This window comes from Bos indicus, chromosome 15 (assembly GCF_029378745.1).
Source record: "Bos indicus isolate NIAB-ARS_2022 breed Sahiwal x Tharparkar chromosome 15, NIAB-ARS_B.indTharparkar_mat_pri_1.0, whole genome shotgun sequence".
Lineage (NCBI taxonomy): Eukaryota > Metazoa > Chordata > Mammalia > Artiodactyla > Bovidae > Bos > Bos indicus.
In genome coordinates this window covers 80044533-80068299 of record NC_091774.1, presented here as the reverse complement: position 1 = coordinate 80068299, position 23767 = coordinate 80044533, and the positions used below count along the sequence as shown (strand labels likewise).

At 38.4% G+C, this 23767-nt stretch overlaps 1 protein-coding gene across 1 annotated transcript; it reads right to left on the bottom strand.

Annotated features, from left to right (window-relative positions):
* Window positions 1-15525: 15525 nt before the first annotated feature.
* LOC109569392 (olfactory receptor 8H1-like) lies at window positions 15526-16464 on the bottom strand. The gene has a single exon (XM_019974739.2). It carries the CDS (start codon window positions 16462-16464, stop codon window positions 15526-15528), a length of 939 nt encoding a protein of 312 aa, XP_019830298.2.
* Window positions 16465-23767: the final 7303 nt, after the last annotated feature.

The window sequence follows — 23767 nt, the reverse complement described above, 5'->3', positions numbered from 1 at the left end:
CATAGGATAGGGGCATTTGGGCAGAAAAGTAAAAATCTGAGAATTTTTCACCTCAAGTCCTTGAGTCTCATTTCAAAAACCAATAATTTCCCCCTTTATCTAGGGAATAAGAACTTTCACAGTACTGTCTCATTATTGACTGTACCTGGAGGGTTGAACACATGCAGAAACAAGTCTCCCTTACACTCAGCCCCATCATCCTCCCTTTTCTCTGTGTTTGGTGTGAAACTTCAAAACCCGCATAGCCCAGATGGTGAAATGCCAAATCTGATCTGCTAATAATTTCAGGACATCACCTATCAAGGTTGACAAGAATCTAGAGAATATATATAGGAATGGATTCTGAGAACATGAGGCCAAGGACAATGGAACTCCAACTTTAGTATGGCTAACTGTATTGACACAGGAACACTAAGCAAGGGTTTGGATTTGAAATCAGAATGTCAGACCAACCTGGCATGGTATTGAAGATGGATGACAGAAATATTGTAAATAACCTATTAGATGTGATCTACTCCACTGCTGCCTAAAGGCCACCCTCCTCACCTCTCACCTGGCTTCTCCAAGGGCTTCGAGAACATTTACTTTTCCAAGGTATTCATTGGAAGGTCTGATGCTGAAGCTGAAACTCCAATACTTTGGCCACCTCATGCAAAGAGTTGACTCATTTGAAAAGACCCCGATGCTGGGAAAGATTGAAGGCAGGAGGAGAAGGGGATGACAGAGGATGAGATGGTTGGATGGCATCACCGACTCAGTGGACATGCATTTGAGTAAACTCCGGGAGTTGGGGATGACAGGGAGGCCTGGCGTGCTGCAGTCCATGGGGTCTCAGAGTCAGACACGTCTGAACGACTGAACTGAACTGAACTGAAGAAACACATTGTTTAGGGAGTCATTAGCACCCTTGTAAAGCTCGGCAGGAGCTACCATCAGTATGCTATGGGTGATGGCAAGAGAAGCTGCTGTGGGATTGGACTCCAAAACACTAGAGTATGCCAGGTTGCAGTGCATAGCTGTCACTCTCACCCTAGAAAGAATGGCTTAAGTGGATGTTTTTCTGTCATGGTTTGTCTGAACAGTTAGCTACCGATTGCTGAGGGTCAAGACACACGTATGCACATATTTTTTTTACTTACAGAGATGTTATATATAAAAACCACCTTAGAGGTGAATGGGCTCTGTTCCTTGTCAGATGAAGGAACTAGCAACTATAGTGGAAACCTGATGTGCTCAAAGTCACATAGGTAAAGCACAACTCTGTCAAGAACCTGGTCCTCCTGACAGATTCTAGAGTACCATGATATCTGTTCACAGAAAAAGGACAAAAAGAAAGACAGAAGGGAGAAATGAAGGAAAAAAAGCTTCAATAGCTATCACACTGAAAGGGAATATTAAGCATTGTAATAATCCATTAACTCATGATGCTTCTGCAAAGACCTTCCATTAAAGAAAAAAGAAGATAATTGCATTTTTGTGGGATTTTAGAAATCACAATGAAGTAGCCTGGGAATTTTACCCTTTATTCATTTATTTTTACAGAGAGTCAGTGTTTTTTGATACTTTCTGATGAAGCTTTAAAGGGAAGGAAATAGTGTTGAGCACTCAGGGAAATAATGACACTTGGTCTCCTTTACATTTACTTTGTCCTCTTTTCTTTCTGTTTTAAAGAGCTTGTTTTCTTTTGATGTGGACTCTTTTTAAAATCTTTACTGAACTTGTTGCAATATTGCTTCTGTTTTATGTTTTGTTTTTTTGGCCATGTGGTGTGTGGGATCTTAGCTATCTCACCAGGGATTGAACCCACACCCTCTGCATTGGAAGACAAAGTCTTAACAACTGGGAAATCGGGGAAATCCCCGCAAAGTGCTTCTTGTTGAGCACATACCTCTATAAACAGATGCTGTTGCTTTCATACACATTTGGTAAAAATTCTTCAAGAAAGATAACTATGTATACTAATTAAATAATTTTCTATTAAAGAAAAAAAATTAAAAAAAAAGAAAGATAACTTTCCCTACTAAGCTCAGTTCAGAATATATTGTTTGACAGTTCACATATGGATAAATGGTAATATAAAAATGCAGAAGTTTTAAGTATATTATAAATGTCAATATTTATATACAATATATTTATAAACACTTGCAAAACCACATTAAATCTTTTTAAAGTTCTATTTCATATATGTGAAATAAAATTCATATTTTATGATGACACAAGAAAAATTTAGAGATAAAAAAAGAGTTTTGATGTCCTCTGGTCTCCTCGCTCCTCTGTGCTGTGCATCGTGTATCAGCATTACGAATTGACCCATCAACAGAAACACGTGCTCAATCGTAAAGACCAACCCTCTCCCAGCGTCAACAGCTCCTTAAAAGAAAACCTTGCTTCTTGATCTTGTAAGGGGCCATGGGCATATTTAGATTTGGATTGTGTAACCTGTCAATGGGCTTCCCTGATTGCTCAGTTGGTAAAGAATCTACCTGCAACGTGGGAGACCTGGGCTCAGTCCCTGGGTTCTGACGATCCCCTGGAGAAGGGAAAGAGTACCCACTCCAATATTCTGGCCTGGAGAATCCCATGGACTATACAGTCCATGGGGTCACAAAGAGTTGGACACGACTGAGTGACTTTCACTTTTTTCAACCTGTCAATAATCCATTATTTAATGTACATCCCTCTGTATCAAAAAACTTCTATAACTGTGCCTTAACTTCTTGCTGTAGCTAATGGGGTTGCAAAGAGTTGAACACAATTTAGCAACTGAACAACAAATAACAACAACCTGACTTCTAAAGTGCAGAAGGCTTCTCAGAGTTTTCTGAGATGTTATAGTTCTCAATTTGGCTTGAATAAAATTTTCCATTTCTTTCTCAGACTCACTAATTTTTTATTGACATAGGTAATATGGTAATTCATGCCTACTTGCTACTAAAAGGAATTAAGTCATGCTGAAATATAAAGACAAAAAATGATGAAAACCCCCTTTAATCTTTTATTTCGTAATACTCAAATACACCTTTCTTCTCATGAGTAACAATCTTGCCTCTTAAATTTTTAAATAGACTCTTTTGTTTTTTAAAGAATTTTTGTATCCCAGAAAAATTGAGTGGAAAGACTTGAAATAAATTATTAGCCCCAACATGGAATCTCTTTTGCCTTGGGTGCCTGTCAGTAAAACTGAACAGGGAAATGTTTCACTTGAACAGAAGCTTTTCTTCTTTTTTCAAATTTATTTTAATTGGAGGCTAATTACTTTAAAATATTGTAGTGGTTTTTACCATACATTAACATGAATCAGCCATAGGTGGACATGTGTTCCCCATCTTGAACGCCCCTCCCACCTCCCTCATGGTTATCCCAAAGCACGAGCCCTGAACACCCTGTTTCATGCATCGAACCTGGACTGGTGATCTATTTCACATATGATAATATACATGATTCAATGCTATTCTCCCAAATCATCCCACCCTCGCTTTCTCTTATAGAGTCCAAAAGTCTGTTCTTTACATCTGTGTCTCTTTTGCTATCTCGTATACAGGGTCATTGTTACCATCTTTCTAAATTCCATATATATGTGTTAATAGACTGTATTGGTGTTTTTCTTTCTGACTTACTTCACTCTGTATAATAGGCTCCAGTTTCATCCACCTCATTAGAACTGATTAAAATTCATTCTTTTTAATAGCTGAACAATATTCCATTGTGTATATGTACCACTGCTTTCTTATCCATTCATCTGCCGATGGACATCTAGATTGCTTCCATGTCCTAGCTATAGTAAACAGTGCTGTGATGAACATTGGGGTACATGTGTCTCTTTCAATTCTGGTTTCCTCGGTGTGTATGCCCAGCAGTGGGATTGCTGGGTCCTATGGCAGTTCTATTTCCATTTTTTTTAAAGGAATCTCCACACTGTTCTCCATAGTGGCTGTACTAGTTTGCATTCCCACCAACAGTGTAAGAGGGTTCCCTTTTCTACGTGCCCTCTCCAACATTTATTGTTTGTAGACTTTTGGATACCATCCATTGTGACTGGCATGAGATGGTACCTCATTGTGGTTTTGATTTGCATTTCTCTGGCAATGAGTGATGGTGAGCATCTTTTCATGTGTTTGTTAGCCATCTGTATGTCTTCTTTGGAGAAATGTCTGTTTAGTTCTTTGGTCCATTTTTTGATTGGGTCATTCATTTTTCTGGAATTGAGCTGCAGGAGTTACTTGTATATTTTTAAGATTAATTCTTTGTCAGTTGCTTCGTTTGCTATTATTTTCTCCCATTCTGAAGGCTGTCTTTTCACCTTGCTTATAGTTTCCTTCAGTGTGCAAGAGCTTTTAATTTTAATTAGGCCCCATTTGTTTATTTTTGCATTTATTTCCATTACTCTGGGAGGTGGGTCATAGAGGATCCTGCTGTGACTTATGTCAAAGACTGTTTGCCTATGTATCCCTCTAGGAGTTTTATAGTTTCTGGTCTTATGTTCAGATCTGTAATCCATTTTGAGTTTATTTTTGTGTGTGGCATTAGAAAGTGTTCTAGTTTCATTCTTTTACGAGGGGTTGTTGACAAGTTTTCCCAGCACCATTTCTTAAAGAGCTTATCTTTTCTCCATTGTATAGTCTTGCTCCCTTTGTCAAAGATAAGGTTTCCATAGATGTATGGATTAATCTCTGGGCTTCCAATTTTGTTCCATTGATCTATTTTTCTGTTTTTGTGCCAGTACCATACTGTCTTGATGACTGTAGCTTGTAATATAGTTGAAGTCAGGCAGGTTGATTCCTCCAGTTCCATTCTTCTTTCTCAAGATTGCTTTGGCTTTTTGAGTTTTTTTGTATTTCCATACAAATTGTGAAATTATTTGTTCTAGTTCTGTGAAAAATACCATTGGTAGCTTGATAGGGATTGCATTGAATCTATAGATTGCTTTGGGTGATATACTCATTTTCACTATATTGATTCTTCCAATCTATGAACATGGTATATTTCTCCATCTATTTGTTTCGTCTTTGATTTCTTTCGTCAGTGTTTTATACTTTTCTATATATAAGTCTTTTGTTTCTTTAGGTAGATTTCAGTTCAGTCACCCAGTCATGTCCGACTCTTTGAGATCACAGGAACTGCAGCACGCCAGGCCTCCCTGTCCATCACCAACTCCTGTATTCCACTGAAACCCTTGTCCATTGAGTCGGTGATGGCATCCAACCATCTCACCCTCTGTCGTCCCCTTCTTCTCCTGCCCTAAACCTTTTCCAGCATCAGGGATTTCCCAATGAATCAGCTCTTCACATCAGGTGGCCAAAGTGTTGGAGTTTCAGCTTCAACATCAGTCTTTTCAATGAACACTCAGGACTTATCTCCTTTAGGATGGACTGGTTGGATCTCCTTGCAGTCCAAGGGTCTCTCAAGAGTCTTCTCCAACACAGTAGTTCAAAAGCATCAATCCTTCCATGCTCAACTTTCTTTATAGTCCAACTTTCACATCCATACATGACCACTGGAAAAATGGGCCTTGGTTGGCAAAGTAATGTCTCTGCTTTTGAATATGCTGTCTATGTTGGTCATAACTTTCCTTCCAAGGAGTAAACATCTTTAAATTTCATGGCTGCAGTCACCATCTGCAGTGATTTTGGAGCTCCAAAAAAATAAAGTCAACCACTGTTTCCCATCTATTTGCCATGAAGTAATGGGACCAGATGCCATGATCTTAGTTTTCTGAATGTTGAGCTTTAAGCCAACTTTTTCACTCTCCTGTTTCACTTTCACCAAGAGGCTGTTTAGTCCTTCTTCACTTTCTGCCATAAGGGTGGTGTCATCTGCATATCTGAGGTTATTGATATGTCTCCTGGCAATCTTAATTACAGCTTGTGCTTCTTCCAGCCCAGCGTTTCTCATGATGTACTTTGCATATAAGTTAAATAAGCAGGGTGGCAATATACAGACTTGACATCCTCCTTTTCCTATTTGAAACCAGTCTGTTGTTCCATGTCCAGTTCTAACTGTTGCTTCCTGACCTGCATATAGGTTTCTCAAGAGGCAGATCAAGTGGTCCAATATTCCCATCTCTTTCAGAATTTTCCACAGTTTATTGTGATCCACACAGTCAAAGGCTTTGGCATAGTCAATAAAGCAGAAATAGATGTTTTTCTGGAACTACCTTGTTTTTTCCATGACCCATCAGATGTTGGCAATTTGATCTCTGGTTCCTCTGCCTTTTCTAAAACCAGCTTGAACATCTGGAAGTTCACAGTTCACGTGTTGCTGAAGCCTGGCTTGGAGAATTTTGAGCATTACTTTACTAGCATGTGAGATGAGTGCAATTGTGTGGTAGTTTGAGCATTCTTTGGCATTGCCTTTCTTTGGGATTGGAATGAAAACTGACCTTTTCCAGTCCTGTGGCCACTGCTGAGGTAGATTTATTCTTTTACTTTATTTTATTTAACTTTACAATATTGTATCAGTTTTGCCATATATCAAAATGGATCTGCCACAGGTATACATGTGTTCCCCATCCTGAACCCTTCTCTCTCCTCCCTCCCTATACCATTCCTCTGGGTCGTCTCAGTGCACCAGCCCCAAGCATCCAGTATCGAGCATTGAACCTGGACTGGCAACTCGTTTCATATATGATATTATACATATTTCAATGCCATTCTCCCAAATAAATGAGGTAGATTTGTTCTTAAGTATTTTGTTGTTTTCATTGCAATGGTGAATAGAGTTGTTTCCTTAATTTCTGTTTCTGTTCTCTCATTATTACTGTATAGGAATGCAAGGGGTTTCTGTGTGTTTATTTTATATCCTGCAAATTTACTGTATTCATTGATTAGCTCTAGTAATTTTCTGGTGGAGTCTTTAGGATTTTCTATGTAGAGGATCATGTCATCTGCAAACAGTAAATGTTTTACTTCTTCTTTTCCAATTTGGATTCCTTTTGTTTCTTTTTCTACTCTGATTGCTGTGGCTAAAACTTCCAAAAATATGTTGAATAGTAGTGGTGAGAGTGGGCAGCCTTGTCTTGTTCCTGACTTTAGGGGAAATGGTTTCAATTTTTCATTATTGAGGATAATGTTTGCTGTGGGTTTATCATATATGGCTTTTATTAGGTTGAGGTATGTTACTTCTATGCCTGCTTTCTGGAGGGTTTTCTCATAAATGGATGTTGAATTTTGTCAAAGGCTTTCTCTGCATCTATTTGGTTTTTATCTTTCAATTTGTTACTGTGGTGTATCACATTGATTGATTTGCAAATGTTGAAGAATCCTTGCACTCCTGGGATAAAGCCCACTTGCTCAAGATGTATGATCTTTTAAATATGTTGTTGGATTCTGTTTGCTAGAATTTTGTTAAGGATTTTTGCATCTATGTTCATCAGTGATATTGACCTGTAGTTTTCTTTTTTTGTGGCATCTTTGTCTGGATTTGGTATTAGGGTGATGATGCCCTCATAGAATGAGTTTGGAAGTTTATCTTCCTCTGCAATTTTCTGGAAGAGTTTAAGTAGGATAGGTGTTAGCTCTTCTCTAAAATTTTGATAGGATTCAGCTGTGAATCCGTCTGGTCCTGGGCTTTTGTTGGAAATTTTCTGATAACAGTTTCTTTTTTGTGCTTGTGACTAGTCTGTTAAGATCTTCAATCTTCCTGGTTCAGTTTTGGAAAGTTATACTTTTCTAAGAATTTGTCCATTTCTTCCAAGTTGTCTATTTTATTGGCATATAGTTGCTGACAGTAGTCTCTTATGATCCTTTGTATTTCTGTGGTGTCTGTTGTAATTTCTCCATTTTAATTTCTAATTTTGTTCATTTGATTCTTCTCCCATTTTTTCTTAATGAGTCTGGCTAATGGTTTGTCTATTTTATTTATCTTCTCAAAGAACCAGCTTTTAGTTTTGTTGATTTTTTCTATGGTCTCCTTTCTTTTTCATTTATTTCTACCCTAATTTTTATGATTTTTTTTTTCCTTCTATTAACCCTGGGATTCTTCAATTCTTCTTTTTCTAGTTGTGTTAGGTGTAGAGTTAGGTTATTTATTTGATTCTTCTCTTGTTTCTTGAGGTAAGCTTGTATTGCTATGAACCTTCCCCTTAGCACTGCTTTTACTGAATTGCATAAGTTTTGTGTTGTTGTGTTTTCATTTTCATTCGTTTCTATGCATATTTTGATTTATTTTTTGATTTCTTCTGAGATTTTTTGGTTATTAAGAATTGTGTTGTTTAGCTTCCATATGTTTGTATTTTTATTTTTCATTTTTTTTCCCTGTTGTGGACATCTAATCTTACCACATTGGTTTCAGAAAAAATGCTTGGAATGATTTCTTTCTTTCTTTTTTTTTTATTTACCAAGGCTAGATTTATGACCCAGGATGTGATCTATCCTGAAGAATGTTCCGTGTGCACTTGAGAAAAAGGTGAAATTCATTGTTTTGTGGTAAATGTCCTATAGATATCAATTAGGTCTAACTGGTCCATTGTATCATTTAAAGTTTGTGATTCCTTGCTAATTTTTTGTTTGACTGATCTATCCATAGGTGTGAGTGGGGTATTAAAATCTCCCAATATGATTGTGTTACTGTTAATTTCCCTTTTCATTCTTGTTAGCATTTGCCTTACATATTGCGGTGTTTCTATGTTGGGTGCATATATATTTATAATTGTTATGTCTTCTTCTTGGATTGATCCTTTGATCATTATGTAGTGTCCTTCTTTGTCTCTTTTCAAGGCCTTTATTTCAAGGTCTATTTTATCTGATATGAGTATTGCTATTCCTGCTTTCTTTTGGTCTCCATTTACATTAAATATGTTTTTCCAGCCCTTCACTTTCATTTTGTATATTTCCCTAGGTTTGAAGTGGGTCTTTTTTAGACAGCATATATAAGGGTCTTGTTTTTGTGTCCATTCAGCCAATCTTTGTCTTTTGGTTTGGGCATTCAACCTATTTACATTTAAGGTAATTATTGATGAGGATGATCCCGTTGCCATTTACTTTGTTGTTTTTGATTCGAGTTTACAAACCTTTTGTGTGTTTCCTGTCTAGAGAAGATTCTTTTGCATTTGTTGAAGAGCTGGTTTGGTGGTACTGTATTCTCTCAGCTTTTGCTTGTCTATAAAGCTTTTGATTTCTCCATATTTGAATGAGATCCTTGCTGGGTGCAGTAATCTGGGTTGTAGGTTTTTCTCTTTCATCACTTTAAGTATGTCCTGCCATTCCCTTCTGGCCTTAAGAGCTTCCATTGAAAAATCACTTGTTATCCTTATGGAAATCCCCTTGTGTGTTATTTGCTGCTTTTCCCTTGCTGCTTTTAATATTTGTTCTTTGTGTTTGATCTTTGTCAATTTGATTAATACATGTCTTGGGGTGTTTCGCTTTAGGTTTATCCTGTTTGGGACTCTCTGGGTTTCTTGGACTTGGGTTGCTATTTCCTTCCCCATTTTAGAAAGTTTTCAACTATTATCTCAAATATTTTCTCATGGCCTTTATTTTTGTCTTCTTCTTCTGGAATGCCTATGATTAGAATGTTGGGGCATTTGACATTGTCCCAGAAGTCTCTGAGGTTGTCCTCATTTCTTTTAATTCTTTTCTTCTTTTTTCTCTCTGCTTCATTTATTTCCATCACTCTATCTTCCAATTCACTTATCCTATCTTCTGACTCAGTTATTCTACTGTTGGTTCCCTCCAGAGTGTTTTGATCTCATTTATTCCATTATTCATTATTGATTAACTCTTTTTTATTTCTTCTAGGTCGTTGTTAAACATTTCTTGCATCTTCTCAATCCTTGTCTCTAGATTATTTATCTGCAACTCCATTTTGTTTTCAAGATTTTGGATCATTTTTACTATCATTATTCTGAATTCTTTTTCAGGTAGACTCCCTATCTCCTCCTCTTTTGTTTGGTTTAGTGAGCATTTATCATGTTCCTTTTCCTGCTGAATAATATTTTTATTATGTTTAGATTGCTGTTTTTGGGGTGGCCTTTATGTATGTTGGAAGTTTGTGGTTCCTTTTTATTGTGGAGGTTCCTCCCTGTGGGTGGGGTTGGATGAGTGGCTTGTCAAGGTTTTCTGGTTAGGGACATTTGTGTCAGTGTTCTTGTGGGTGGAGAGGGATCTATTCTCTCTGGAGTGCAATGAAGTGTCCAGTAGTGAGTTTTGAGGTGTGTGTGACTTTTGGCTGCTTGTATCTTAATGCTCAGGGTTATGTTCCTGCATTTTTGGAGAGTTAGTTTGGTATGTCTTGCTCTGAAACTTGTTGGCTCTTGGGTGGAGCTTGGTTTCAGTGTTTGGAGGCTTTTGGATGAGCTCTTGTTTATTAATGTTCCTTGGAGTCAGGGGTTTTCTGGAGTTCTCAAGTTTTGGATTTAAGCCTCCTGCCTCTGGCTTTCAGTCTTATTCTTACAGTTGTCTCAAGACTTCTCCATCCATACAGCACCAATGATAAAACATCTAGGTTAATGGTGAAAAGATTCTCCACAGTGAGGGACACTGAGAGAGGTTCACAGAGTAACATGGAGAAGAGAAGAGGGAGGAAGGAGATAGAGGTGACCAAGAGGAGAAGAGGGGGAGTCAAAAGGAGAGAGACAGATCTTGCCAGTAATCCATTTCCTAAATGTTATCCACAGCACTGAATACCCAAACAGATTTATAGAGTTGGGTAGAGAAGAAAAGGGGGAGGGAGGAGATAGAGGTGACCTGGGGGAGAAAAAGGCGCATCAAAAGAGGGAGAGAGCAATCAAGCCATCAATCACATTCCTAAGTAAAAATGGACACTTAAGATTGGATTCTTAAGGTACAAAATTGATAACAAATACCAAAAAGCAAAGATTAAAAATCTAGAGTAGAGGTTAGACTCTCAAAAATACAATATTAACAAAACAAAATCAGAAAAATTATTAAAAATATATATGAAGTTTGCTTTAAAAGTGAGGTCTTTTCTTGCAAGGTAATAGTAGGTTATAAAAATGAAAATTAAAGAAATAATAAAGAACTTAAAAATTTTAAAAAAATTAAAAATGATAATAGTAAAATATATCTAGGAATTTCTTTGGAGCTGTTGAGGGCAGTGGGGTCAGTTCAGTTTCATATCTTTCCTTGTTTTAGCTTATATTTCTTCTCATGGTCTATAGGCACCTTCAAGTGTGGTCAGTGCTAACTACGGGATTTTAATCTGTTGCACCTGTCACTTCCAGAGAAGTTCCGTCTTCTTTGTTTATTTTGGCTTCCTCTGTTTGCAAGTCTCTTCAGTGTCTAATTTCCTGACACAAGGGGGCAAAGATGGTCACTTATTTAGGCTAACTTGTTCAGTTGTGCTGTGGGAAGGGAGAAACACTGCAAAGAAATATCACTGGCATGTGTGGGGAGTACTCACAGCGTCTGGGCCACACTGGGTTTGCCCCCGCTCATGGTATGTGTACTTTCCCGGTCTACACTGCTCAGGCTCCAGGTTGCTCTGCAGGGGAACTGTCTAAAGCAGGTCCTGGGGTGCGTGCACTTCCCAGGTCTAAGCCACTCAGGTTCAGGTTCTTGCATACTCCACAAAGGCACAAACTTGGTTGGGCCTGCATTTTGTGCCCTTCCCAGGTCCGAGCAGCTCAGGAGACCAGGTGCTTGGAGAGTGCACTCTCCCAGCTGGGCAGTGACTCTTATCACCTCCCTGGTCTGAGAACTTTGGTTTCCTGGGTGTGCAGCAAGAGCACTGTCTCAGGTGTGTCTCCTCTGGGGAGCTGATCTCTGACTGCAACCCTCCTGGTGGATGTCAACCGTCCAGGATCCCAGGAAGATTGGTTAGTAACTGGGAGACTGCTCACAGTTTGGTGGAGGATGCCATCTCTGTGGTCAAGATTGCCCCTCGCCTTCAGGCTCTGGCTGTCGCCCACCTGGCTCTCAGCCTCTGGTGGGGGGCTTGGGGGAGGGGCCAGTCACAGCCGGCTAGCTCTCCTCTGGTGTCCCCTCAATCCTTTGTTCTGTGAGTGGGCCAGGCTCTCTCTCTTTTTTTCTCTCTGATTATCCCACAGTTTGGGTTACTATCTCACAGTTGCTCCCTCAGATTGTCCTCACGGCATCCAGGGCCTGTCCCCACCCTAAGCAAAGCAAAATGCCTCCCTGTTCAACCCTGCTCGCTGCTGGTGGACTCAAGCATCTGGGCTACTTCTCCGCTGGGAGTCGTGACTAGGCACATAATCTGTGGGTTCTTCCCCCCCACCCCTCCCAGTTATGTTGCCCTCTGAGATTCCAAAACTCCCCACAGACCCACCAGTGAGAGGATTTCCTGGTGTTTGGAAACTTCTCCTCTTTCATGACTCCCTCCCCGGGGCAGGTCTCTGTCCCTAACTCTTTTGTCTCTCTTTTTATCTTTTATATTTTGTCCTACATCCTTTTGAAGAGAATGGGCTGCATTTCTGGGTGCTGGTGTCCTCCACCAGCATTCAGAAGTTGTTTTGTGAAATTTGCTTAGCGTTTAAATGATCTTTTGATGAATTTGGGGGAGAAAGTGGTCTCCCCATCCTGTTTCTCCCCCATTTTAGGGCCGCTCCCAATAAATATTTTAAAAAAAGACAGTCTTAATAAGTCCTTAAAATAATGCATACTGTGCTTCATCAGTTGTCACAATGATTTATAGTGTAAAATACTTAATTGTAAAATGAAGTTTGTAGGAGGCAGACACCAATAATATAGATCAGAGAAGAAAACTAAAAATTTAGACCAAACATGTACATATACACACACAGACCCCTTCTCATGAATTGTCTTCAGCTACTCTCAAGACTGAAGACTGATAGGTCTATAGGAGATTTGTTTGTGATGTATGGTGTATGAGAAGTCCTAACCAGTTGACTCCAATGATTTTAAATCATATGAACAAAATATAATTATGTGTACACTCATTTCCATATCCTAACTACAGTGGATCATCTCCAAGAAAAAGAAATGCAAAAAAGCAAAATGGCTGTCTCAGGAGGCCTTACAAATTAGCTGTGAAAAGAAGAGATGCAAAAAGCAAAGGAGAAAAGGAAAGATATACCAATTTGAAGGCAGAGTTCAAAGAAATAGCAAGGAGAGATAAGAAAGCCTTCCTCAATGATCAGTGCAAAGAAATAGAGGAAAACAATAGAATGGGAAAGACTAGATATTTCTTCAAGAAAATTAGAGATGCTGTCTCAATGGACATGAGTTTGGGTAAGCCCTGGGAGTTGGCGATGGACAGGGAGGCCTGGTGTGCTGCAGTCCATGGGCTCACAAAGAGTTGGGCACTACTGAGTGACTGAACTGAACTGAGCTGAACTACAAAGGAAAAAGTAATTGGAAATGAAATCTATTGGTTAATCACTCACTAGGCCATATTTTGCACAAGTGTTAAGAGTTTTTTTGATAGTCAGAATTTTGAATTAAAATAATATTTTTTGAGTGCTAATATTCACCATTGTGCTTGCTATGTATCTTCAGGAATGTCTGACTCTGTGTGACCCCATGGACTGTAGCCTGCCAGGCTCCTCTGTCCACATGATTCTCGAGGCAAGAGGACTGGAGTAGGTTGCTATGCTGTCCTCCAGGGATCTTCCCAACCCAGGGATCAAGCCACATCTCTTATGTCTCTTGCAGTGGCAGGCAGGTACTTTACCACAATGCCACCTGGGAAGCCACAGGAAGAAGTGCAAATACCAAAACATAATATAAACCTGAATGAAGTAAAATCTTTCATTTTAATGAATTCATCACTGTGCCTTCACCAGCAAGCAAAAATGAAAGAAAATACTTACTTGCATATTGAATAAGTTATACATTTGCTACATGTTGTGGAGAGTAAAACTATGACTAACCAAATTCTTTTCTCAAAGAGCTTACAATATATTTGGTGAGAGAGAAATATTATACAAATACATTTTCTTTTAAAAATACTTCTTCAAATTAATCTTCACTTCCCTTCAATAAACATTTACATGTGATTTCCCAAATTCTTTCATTACCACTCAGTGTTTCATGTAAAGTGAAAGCGTGGAGAGAGGCTCAGAGTGAGGGGATATGTGTGTAATAAGTGATTCACTCTGTTGTACAGCAGAAACTAACACACTTATGTAAAGCTATTACACTCCAAAATAAATAAATAATAAATAAAAAATTTAAAAAATAAAATCAATATTTTCAGGGAGTCATCAAAATTATAACATTTCATGCAGAATGTTAACTTGATGAATTTAATATTTCATGTCCATAGAATGGCAAAATGAGCATCTTTCCCACATACAAACTTAGTTATCTTAGATTTCAATGATAAAAAGAATATTCAAGTTTATACATGTAAGTGTATGAAGAAAGTCTCAAAAATGTAGGAAATGTCAGAAATATCACACATGTTCATAATATATACACACAAAACCTACACAATTATCCATCTAGAAGAACACGTACTAAACACATAATAACTTCCAGTGCATTTTTATTTCCTTAAATTTTCAATATTTTTCAAATTTTTACAATGTTAACATATTCCACTCAAAAGCCAAAATTGTGATGTGGTGAGTGTTTCCTTAGCTGTTTGTGTGTTTGCCTTTTAAACCAACCTAAAATAACTAATAAAACACAACTATATATCCATTACAAAGAAGTCACTGTGTGTTAAAAATACTGGAGGGATATCAATATTCTTATGATAATGGCCAACATTTATTAGTACTGCCTTAAATGATTTGCATACATGAATTGATTTAATCTTTATAGTAACTGTGTGTGTGCATGTATGCTCAGTCACTCAGTCCTGTCAGACTCTTTGCAAACCCATGGACTATAGCCCACCAGGCTTCTCTGTCCATGGAATTTTCTAGTCAAGAACACTGGAGTGGGTTGTCATTTCCTTCTCCAGCGATCTTCCAGACCCAGGGATCAAACACATGTCTCTTGCATAGACAGATGGATTGTTTACCACTGAGCCACCTGGGAAGCCCCTTATAGTAACTCTATGGACGAGGAATTATTATTTATCTAGTGCAGTTGAGGAAACTTGAGGCTTGAATTTTCAGTGATTTATGGTTTATATAAGTAATAGAGCAGCAGTCCTAGAATCTAAATTTTGGAATGTTTGGTTCCCAAGCAAGTGTTCATAATCACTCTGCTATAACGCTTCTCTCTAAAGTAAAGGAAATGACTTCTGAAATTGGCATCATTGTTCCCAAAATTGACCTCTTTTCCATCATAACATTCTCTGAAGTTGGATTACGTTTTAGAATATATATGACATATTTGAAAAGCTGACAACTATACTTTTTCATTTAGGAAATCAGTTTCACTTAAAAATGTATATAGTTAGACTAGGTTTAACATGGTTCTGGTTTCCAATTATAATATCGATTTCCAAAGGCATATTCTTAAAAATAAAATTATATTTTTTATATTTAGATAGATTACATTTAGTTAGGCAAATGATGGCTCAGCAAAATAAATAAACAAACAATTCTATTTGTCTCTGAAGAGACAGCAAGGAAATACACTACAGGAATGAAAAGAAAAATGACTTTGAAGTTTAACATCATTGTTACTTTAATTATTTGGAGTCCTTTCTCTTCTTCATGACCCTATTGAGTGCATTTTTTACTTCTTTGTTTCTAAGGCTGTATATAAGGGGGTTCAGCATGGGGATGACAATAGTATAAAAAACAGAAGCCACTTGATCCTTTCCCAAGGAGTAGGACTTACTTGGTTTTAAGTAAGTGAAAATCATAGTGCCATAGAAGATGGTGACCGCCAGGAGATGGGAGGCACAGGTAGAGAAGGCTTTCTGCTTCCCTGCAGTGGAAGTGATTTTAAGGATAGTGGACAGGATGGACACATAGGACACAGATATTGTGATAAGAGACACCAGTAGGGTGGAGCCAGCAGAAATGAATATGATGATTTCGATGTCATGTGTGTCAGTGCAGGACAGCGCTAAAATTGCTGGTCCATCACAGAAAAAGTGATAAATTATCTTTGAGTTGCAGAAATGCAATCTACTCAAGCACAGAACATTGACAGAGGTGTCCATAAAGCCAATCAAATAGGATCCAAAGATGAGACAGCAGCATCGCCTGGTGGACATAACCACCTGGTAACGCAGAGGGCTGCAGATGGCTGCATAGCGATCATAGGCCATGCAGGAGAGAAGGAAACATTCAGTGGCGCCCAAGAAGACAAAGAAAGACATCTGAGTGAAGCAGTTCAGGTATGAAGTATTCTTCTTGGAAGTTAGTAAGTTGTCTAAGGTTTTAGGGGTGATGACGCTTGAGTAACTGAGATCAAGAAATGACAAGTGACTGAGGAAAAAGTACATGGGGGTGTGAAGCTGGGGGTCCAGGTGGATTATCAGTATCATCCCCACATTCCCCAGCACAGTGATCAGGTATATCGGGAGAAAGAGGGTGAAGAGGACCAGCCGGATCTCTTTAGAATCTGTCAGTCCCATGAGGATGAAGTCAGACACCTGTGTGATATTCCTTCTGCCCATAGTGTTCAAGTGCTCCAAATGGTTGAGATCAAAGTTTGATACTTGACATGAATTACTTCAAAAAGCTTGCGGTTTTATAAACAACATGGTATATTTATATTTGATGTTATAGTTTGATGTTTCTAGAGAGTGAGAAGAGGGTTGTAGAGAGTATGAAAAGAAAACTCTTAATTTGACTATCAAATATAGAAATAAGGGTAACTATATTTGGATATAGTGTAGCAAAACCTAATACAATTGAATAGTTAGAATGACTGATACTGTTTTAAGGTTTGTCATTATTAATGCATTTAATTACCATCAGATTATTATACCATAGTTAGTACCATTTGACACATTCTTCATATGAGAAAAAAACCACTGTGAATTTAGTTAACCCAACCAGAGTCAGAGCTATTAAATATTGGATCTGATATTCTACCAAGGTAGATCTACTGCAAAAGGAATACCCATAATACTATATTCTTATTTATGATTGATTTTAACAAACCTGAAAAATTTTTAGATATATAATAACAAAAATTGTTTGAGGTATATATAATTGATAATTTGATATATATATATATAAATTGATACATATATAATTGTTTGATATATATAGTTTAATGCATCATGCACTGTTCTTTCTTTCCCAATATATTTACTATTATAGTAACAGTAATATTAGTATACATTATTATCTAATGAAATATTCATTTCATCTTTAGTGAATTTCAGTAGCATATGCTGAATTATAGACCATATATTAGTATAAATGTTCAAACAGCAGGATGCTTGTACAACTTGATAATTCAAAATTAAATTTCTTCTAAAATTATATTTCTAAGTATGCACATTGATTGCAGACCATGATTACATCAACTCTGTATTTCTGGTTCTACAAAACTTGTCATTACTTAGGGAAAAGTTTAAATAATATCAGTGTACATATTCTGAAAATATCTCCATTTTATTTGATTCTACCTAAAACCTTCTACCTTTGAGAATAATACTTACTGGAGGCCAAGGTTGGTAAAATACACTTCTTTCAATATTATCTGTCTATGAAGTATGTCGGCCACAAATTTTGCTCACAAATAAAACACAAAGATCATGTAAGTTGAAAATTTCTCTAATAAACATGGTTCTTTTTTGAGACAAATTCTTTTAAATTTTAATGCGGTCATTTTGTTTTCTTCAGTAGGGAAAAGTAAATCAAACTAGAAACTTCATTCAGCTCCTGATCAAATGTAAAATTTGCCAGGAAGTTATGCCTGAAAAGAATTTCATGGCTCCACTCTATAGGTACATCAGCAGAGAAGAGCGTGCTTTTTATCTCATCCTAATATTTCCAGGGTAGATCATATACTGGGAATTGTTGATAATGAAACGTTTGCTCATCCCCGTGGAACAATTATAAAGAAAGATTGCTCTGCCTGCCTCCAGGGACAAAAGTGCAAGGACCAAAAGCAGCTACGATAGGATTTGAGAATTTAGTAGTCTTTTCCCTTGCTGCTAAGTCACATCAGTCGTGTCCGACTCTGTGTGATCCCATAGACGGCAGCCCACCAGGCTCCCCCGTCCCTGGGATTCTCCAGGCAAGAACACTGGAGTGGGTTGCCATTTCCTTCTCTAATGCATGAAAGTGAAAAGGGAAAGTGAAGTCGCTCAGTCGCGTCCGACTCTTCACAACCCCATGGACTGCAGCCCACCAGGCTCCTCCGTCCATGGGAGTTTCCAGGCAAGAGTACTGGAGTGGGTTGCCAGTGCCTTCTCCCTTAGGAGCCACAAAATGAAGAGCCTAATGGTTTGGTCTACCTTTGTGATGCTCTAAATTTATTCCCAGAGTGGTAGAGAAACTATTTCTAGTGAAATATCTACTCCATGATTAAAATCATCAGGGGCAGAATGATACATTTTTGACAATAAAAGTTTTATATTTAAATATGTAATACTATTTAGGGAGTAAATATGTTTGTTAAAAAGAAAACTGGAATATAACAACATTCAAAGAATGATATAAAAAAAAAAAACTGTTGTAACAATTTAATGAATTCCTCCCAATTATTTTTGTCATGGAGTACTTATCTGTATGCCTCTAGATTTGCATAATCACTATCATACTGTATAGTCAGTATCCACTTTCATTTTATAACTAAGTGAAAGTGAAGTCGCTCAGTCGTATCCGACTCTTTGCGACCCCGTGGACTGTAGCGCACTAGACTCCTCCGTCCATGGGATTCTCCAGGCAAGAATACTGGAGTGGGTTGCCATTTCCTTCTCTAGGGGATCTTCCCAACCCAGGGATCAAACCCAGGTGTCCTGCATTGCAGGCAGGTGCTTTAACCTCTGAGCCACCAGGGAAGCACTAAAGCCACCTCAAAAACCATGATAAATGCAAAACTATGAGGAGAAAGTTTTTCTTACTTAATATTTTCTAACACTGAAACTCATTTTGTTCATTTTAGTGCTTTTCCTGATTTCAAACTATTCTTATACCATTCATTGTGTCATGTCAGAAACCAAAGCATGATCTGAGATTTTTTAAATCTCTCTTAATTTAATGATGGTATAGCTTCATTCCCTAATTTCATTATAGTTTTAACTATGCTATATATATACACACACACACATGGGCTTCCCTGGTGGCTCAGATGGTAAAGAATCTGTCTGAAAAGCTGGAGAATAGGGTTTGATCCCTGGGGTGGGAAGATCCCCTGCAGAAGGGAATGGCTGTCCATGCCAGCCTTCTTGCTTGGAGAATTCAATGGACAGGGAGGCTGGAGGGCTACATTCCATGGTGTTGCAAAAAGTCAGACATGACTAAGTGCCTAACACTGTCACTTCCATATATATACAGATAGACAGACAGATTATACACACACACACAGACACACACACACATATATATTCCTTTTTCCCTTAATCTAGAAAGATAGAAAGTACACCAGGGATAAATACAAGGACATTTTGGGGGAAAAAAAAAATATATATATATATATATATATATGGACATTTAATCATAACTCTGAACAAATAAAATATATTTCTGCTTCTTATGCTTAACAAGAAAAGCGTGGCATGTTTTTCTCTTAGAAAGGGAATAGCAAGGCAATATTAAAGCACAGAAATAAAAATTAGATACCTGATTTTATTAGCATTAAATGAATATAAAATCTTGAAATTATCTACAGAACAATATATATTCAATACAAGTGAAAATTAAAATATATATACAATTAGAACCACAGTAAATGTAAGGAAGTTTCAACAGTGAGGATGTTTCATACAATTATCAAAATCTGAGCATTGTAGTTATGATGCATGGATGAAAATCCCTGGTCAAGAAAGAAAGGGAAATATAATCAGTTTACTAATTTTCAATAATGATAATGAAATATCTTGAAGGCAACTAATCTGACTCAGACTCTGTGCTTAGAAGAAAAAAATTGATGTTAAATTAATAAAGGGAATGAGTGATGAGTTAAGACAGTATCCTCAATAAGTCCCTAAAGTAATACATAGTATGTTTCATCAGTTGTCACTTACAATACATTATAAAGTAAAATATTTTATTGTAAAATGAAGTTTTCTGGCATCAGGCACCAGTAATACATATCTGAGAAGAAAATTAAAAATTTAAACAAAACATGTATATGTGTACTCACAGATCCCTTCACATGAATTGTCTTCAATTATCCCAAAACTGAGGACCAATTATCACTACAGGAAGTTTCTTTTTGATATATGATACAAAAGAAGTCCTAAAAACTTGACTCCAATTATTTAAAACCATACGGACAAATACAGATCTACATACATTCACTTCCATATCCTAACCACTAAAGGAAAAAATCATTTTAAAAAGCCTATTAATCTCTATGCCATGTTTAATATACCAGCAAGCAATATTTTTGAAAGAATTCTAGATAGAATTTTTAACTGAACTAATGTTTTGGAGTGCTAATATACACAGGATGGTCCAAATTCCAAGGCAAGTTATAAACATGATTAAGGAAGAATCACTGATCTTAATAAGTCTATTACTTTGTTTCCACAAGTCAAAAAGTAAAAAGAAAACATGTACTTAGGAGGTGGTCCTAAGATGGCGGAGGAATAGGACGGGGAGACCACTTTTTCCCCACAAATTCATCAAAAGAACATTTAAACGCTGAGTAAAATCCACAAAACAACTTCTGAATGCTGGCAGAGGACATCAGGTACCCAGAAAAGCATCCCATTGTCTTCGAAAGGAGGTAGGAAAAAATATAAAAGACGAAAAAAAGAGACCAAAGAAGGAGGGACGGAGCTCCGTCTGGGAAGGGAGTCTTAAAAAGAGAGAAGTTTCCAAACACCAGGGAACACTCTCAGTGCCGAGTCTGTGCCGAGCCTTGGAAGCACAGAAGGAAACATAATAGGGAGGAAAAATAAGTAAATAATTAAAACCCATAGATAAGGAGCCCAACTGTAACTCCCCCATCGGAGAAGCAGCGCAGACGCCTGCACCTGCCACTAGCAAGCAGGGGCTGGACAAAGAGGCGCGGGCTCCATTGTTTAGAGTAAGGATCGGGCCTGAATGCCCCCAAGGGTAATCAGAGTGAACTAATTTGGGCTAGCAAACCAGACTGTGGGATAGCCACCACGTGAAAGGCCCTAAGACACTGCCAGGCCCTCGCACAGAATAAAGGGCAGAACAGAACTAGCTGGCTGCAGACCATCCCCCTCAGGTGACAGGCAGCCAGAGCCAAAAGAGGGCAATTGCAGTCCCAGAGAGACATTATCTACCAAAATGCAAGCAGGCTTCTTTGCTTACTAAGACTTCTTGGGGTTCTGGACAGTCATCCGCCTGAGAAGGTGCACTGGTTGTACACCCAGAAAACCGAGCGGCAGAGAAGGGAGAGGCATAAGTCGCAGTGACCGCGCTCACCAAACACCTCATCACCCGAGCTGCTCAGAGCTGGGAAGGGCACAAAACACAGGCCCGATGGAGTCTGTGCCTCTGAGGACTACCCAAGTGCCTGAACCTGAGTGGCTTAGACCTGGGAGGTGCATACAGCCAAGGGCCGGCCTTGGACGGTTCCCGGCGGAGCAACCTAGAGCCTGAGCTGTGTGGGCAGGGAGGGTGCACGCGCCGTGAGTGGGGGCAGGCCCAGTGTGGCTGAGACACTATGAGCTCACGCCAGTTTTATTTGTTTGCAGCGTCCCTCCCTCCCCACAGAGCGACTGAACAAGTGAGCCTTTAAAAAAAGTGTCCACCACCACCCCCTTGTGTCAGGGCAGAAATCAGACACTGAAGAGACCAGCAAACAGAAGCTAAAACAGAGGGAACCACCTTGGAAGTGACAGGTGTAATAGATTAAAACCCTATTGTTAGTACCGACTACATAGGAAGGGGCCTATAGATCTTCAGAAATATAAGCTGGACTAAGAAACTATCCGAAAATGAACTGACCCCACACTGCCCACAATAACACCAGAGAAAGTCCTAGATATATTTTTACTATTTTTATGATCATTCTTTCCTTTTTTTTCCCTTTCTTCTTCTTCTTTTTTTTTTCTTTTTTTAACTTTTTAAAAATTTTAAGTCCTCTATTACTCCTTTAATTTTCATTTTTATAACCTACTTTTACTTTTCAAAAAAAAGACTATTTTTTAAAGCAAACTTCATATATATATATATTAATAACTTTGTGACTTTGTTTTTTTTTTTCTTCTTCTTCTTCTTCTTTTCTTTAATATTGTATTTTTGAAAATCCAATGTCTACTCTAGAATTTTAATCTTTGCTTTTTGGTATTTGTTATCAATTTTGTACCTTTTTTTAAATTTTATTTTTAAACTTTACATAATTGTATTAGTTTTGCCAAATATCAAAATGAATCCATCACAGGTATACATGTGCTCCCCATCCTGAACCCTCCTCCCTCCTCCCTCCCCATACCATCCCTCTGGGTCGTCCCAGTGCACTAGCCCCAAGCATCCAGTATCGTGCATTGAACCTGGACTGGCATCTCGTTTCATACATGATATTTTACATGTTTCAATGCCATTCTCCCAAATCTTCCCACCCTCTCCCTCTCCCACAGAGTCCATAAGACTGTTCCATACATCAGTGTCTCTTTTGCTGTCTCGAACACAGGGTTATTGTTAAGAACCCAATCTTCAGTACCTATTTTTACTTGGGAGCAAGATTACTGGCTTAACTGCTCTCTCCCCCTTTGGACTCTCACTTCTCTCTACTAGGTCACCTCTGTCTCCTCCCTCCCCCTTCTCTTCTCTACCCAACTCTCTGAATCTCTGTGTATTCCAGACAGTGGAGGACACTTAGGGAACTGACTACTGGATGGATCTGTCTCTCTCCTTTTCATTCCTCTCATTTATCGTCCTGACCACCTCTGTCTCCTTCCTCCCTCTTTTCTTCTCTGCGTAAATCCATGAACATCTCTGAGTGGTCCAGACTGTGGAGTGCACATAAGGAAGTGATTACTGGCTAGCTTGCTCTCTCCACTTTTGATTCCACCTCATCTCATTCGGGTCACCTCTAACTCCCTCTTCCCTCTTCTTTTCTCCATGTAACTCTGTGGACCTTTCTGGGTGACCCTCACTGTGGAGAAACTTTTCATCTTTAACCTAAATGTTTTATCAATGTTGTTGTATAGAAGGAGAAGTCTTGAGACTACTGTAAAAATAAGACTGAAAACCAGAAGCAGAAGGCTTAAGTCCAAATCCTGAGAATATCATAGAACACCTGACTCCAGGGCACATTAAGTGATAGGAGCTCATCAAATGCCTCCATACCTACACCGAAACCAAGCACCACTCAAGGGCCAACAAGTTCCAGAGCAAGACATACAATGCAAATTCTCCAGCAACACAGGAACACAGCCCTGAGCTTCAATATACAGGCTGCCCAAAGTTACTCCAAATCCATTGACATCTCATAACTCACTACTATACACTTCATTGCACTCCAGAGAGAAGAAATCCAGCTCCACCCACCAGAACACCGACACAAGCTTCCCTAACCAAGAAACCTTAACAAGCCACCTGTACAAACCCACACACAGCGAGGAAACTCCACAATAAAGAGAACTCCACAAACTGCCAGAATACAGAAAGGCCACCCCAAACTCAGCAATATAAACAAGATGAAGACACAGAGGAATATCCAGCAGGTAAAGGAACAGGATAAATGCCCACCACACCAAACAAAAGAGGAAGAGATAGGGAATCTACCTGATAAAGAATTACAAATAATGATAGTGAAAATGATTCAAAATATTGAAATAAAATGGAATCACATATAAATAGCCTGGAGGCAAAGAT

Coding starts and splice junctions, on each gene's coding strand:
- LOC109569392 (XM_019974739.2), bottom strand. CDS start 16,464: ATGGGCAGAAGGAATATCACACAGGTGTCTGACTTCATCCTCATGGGA.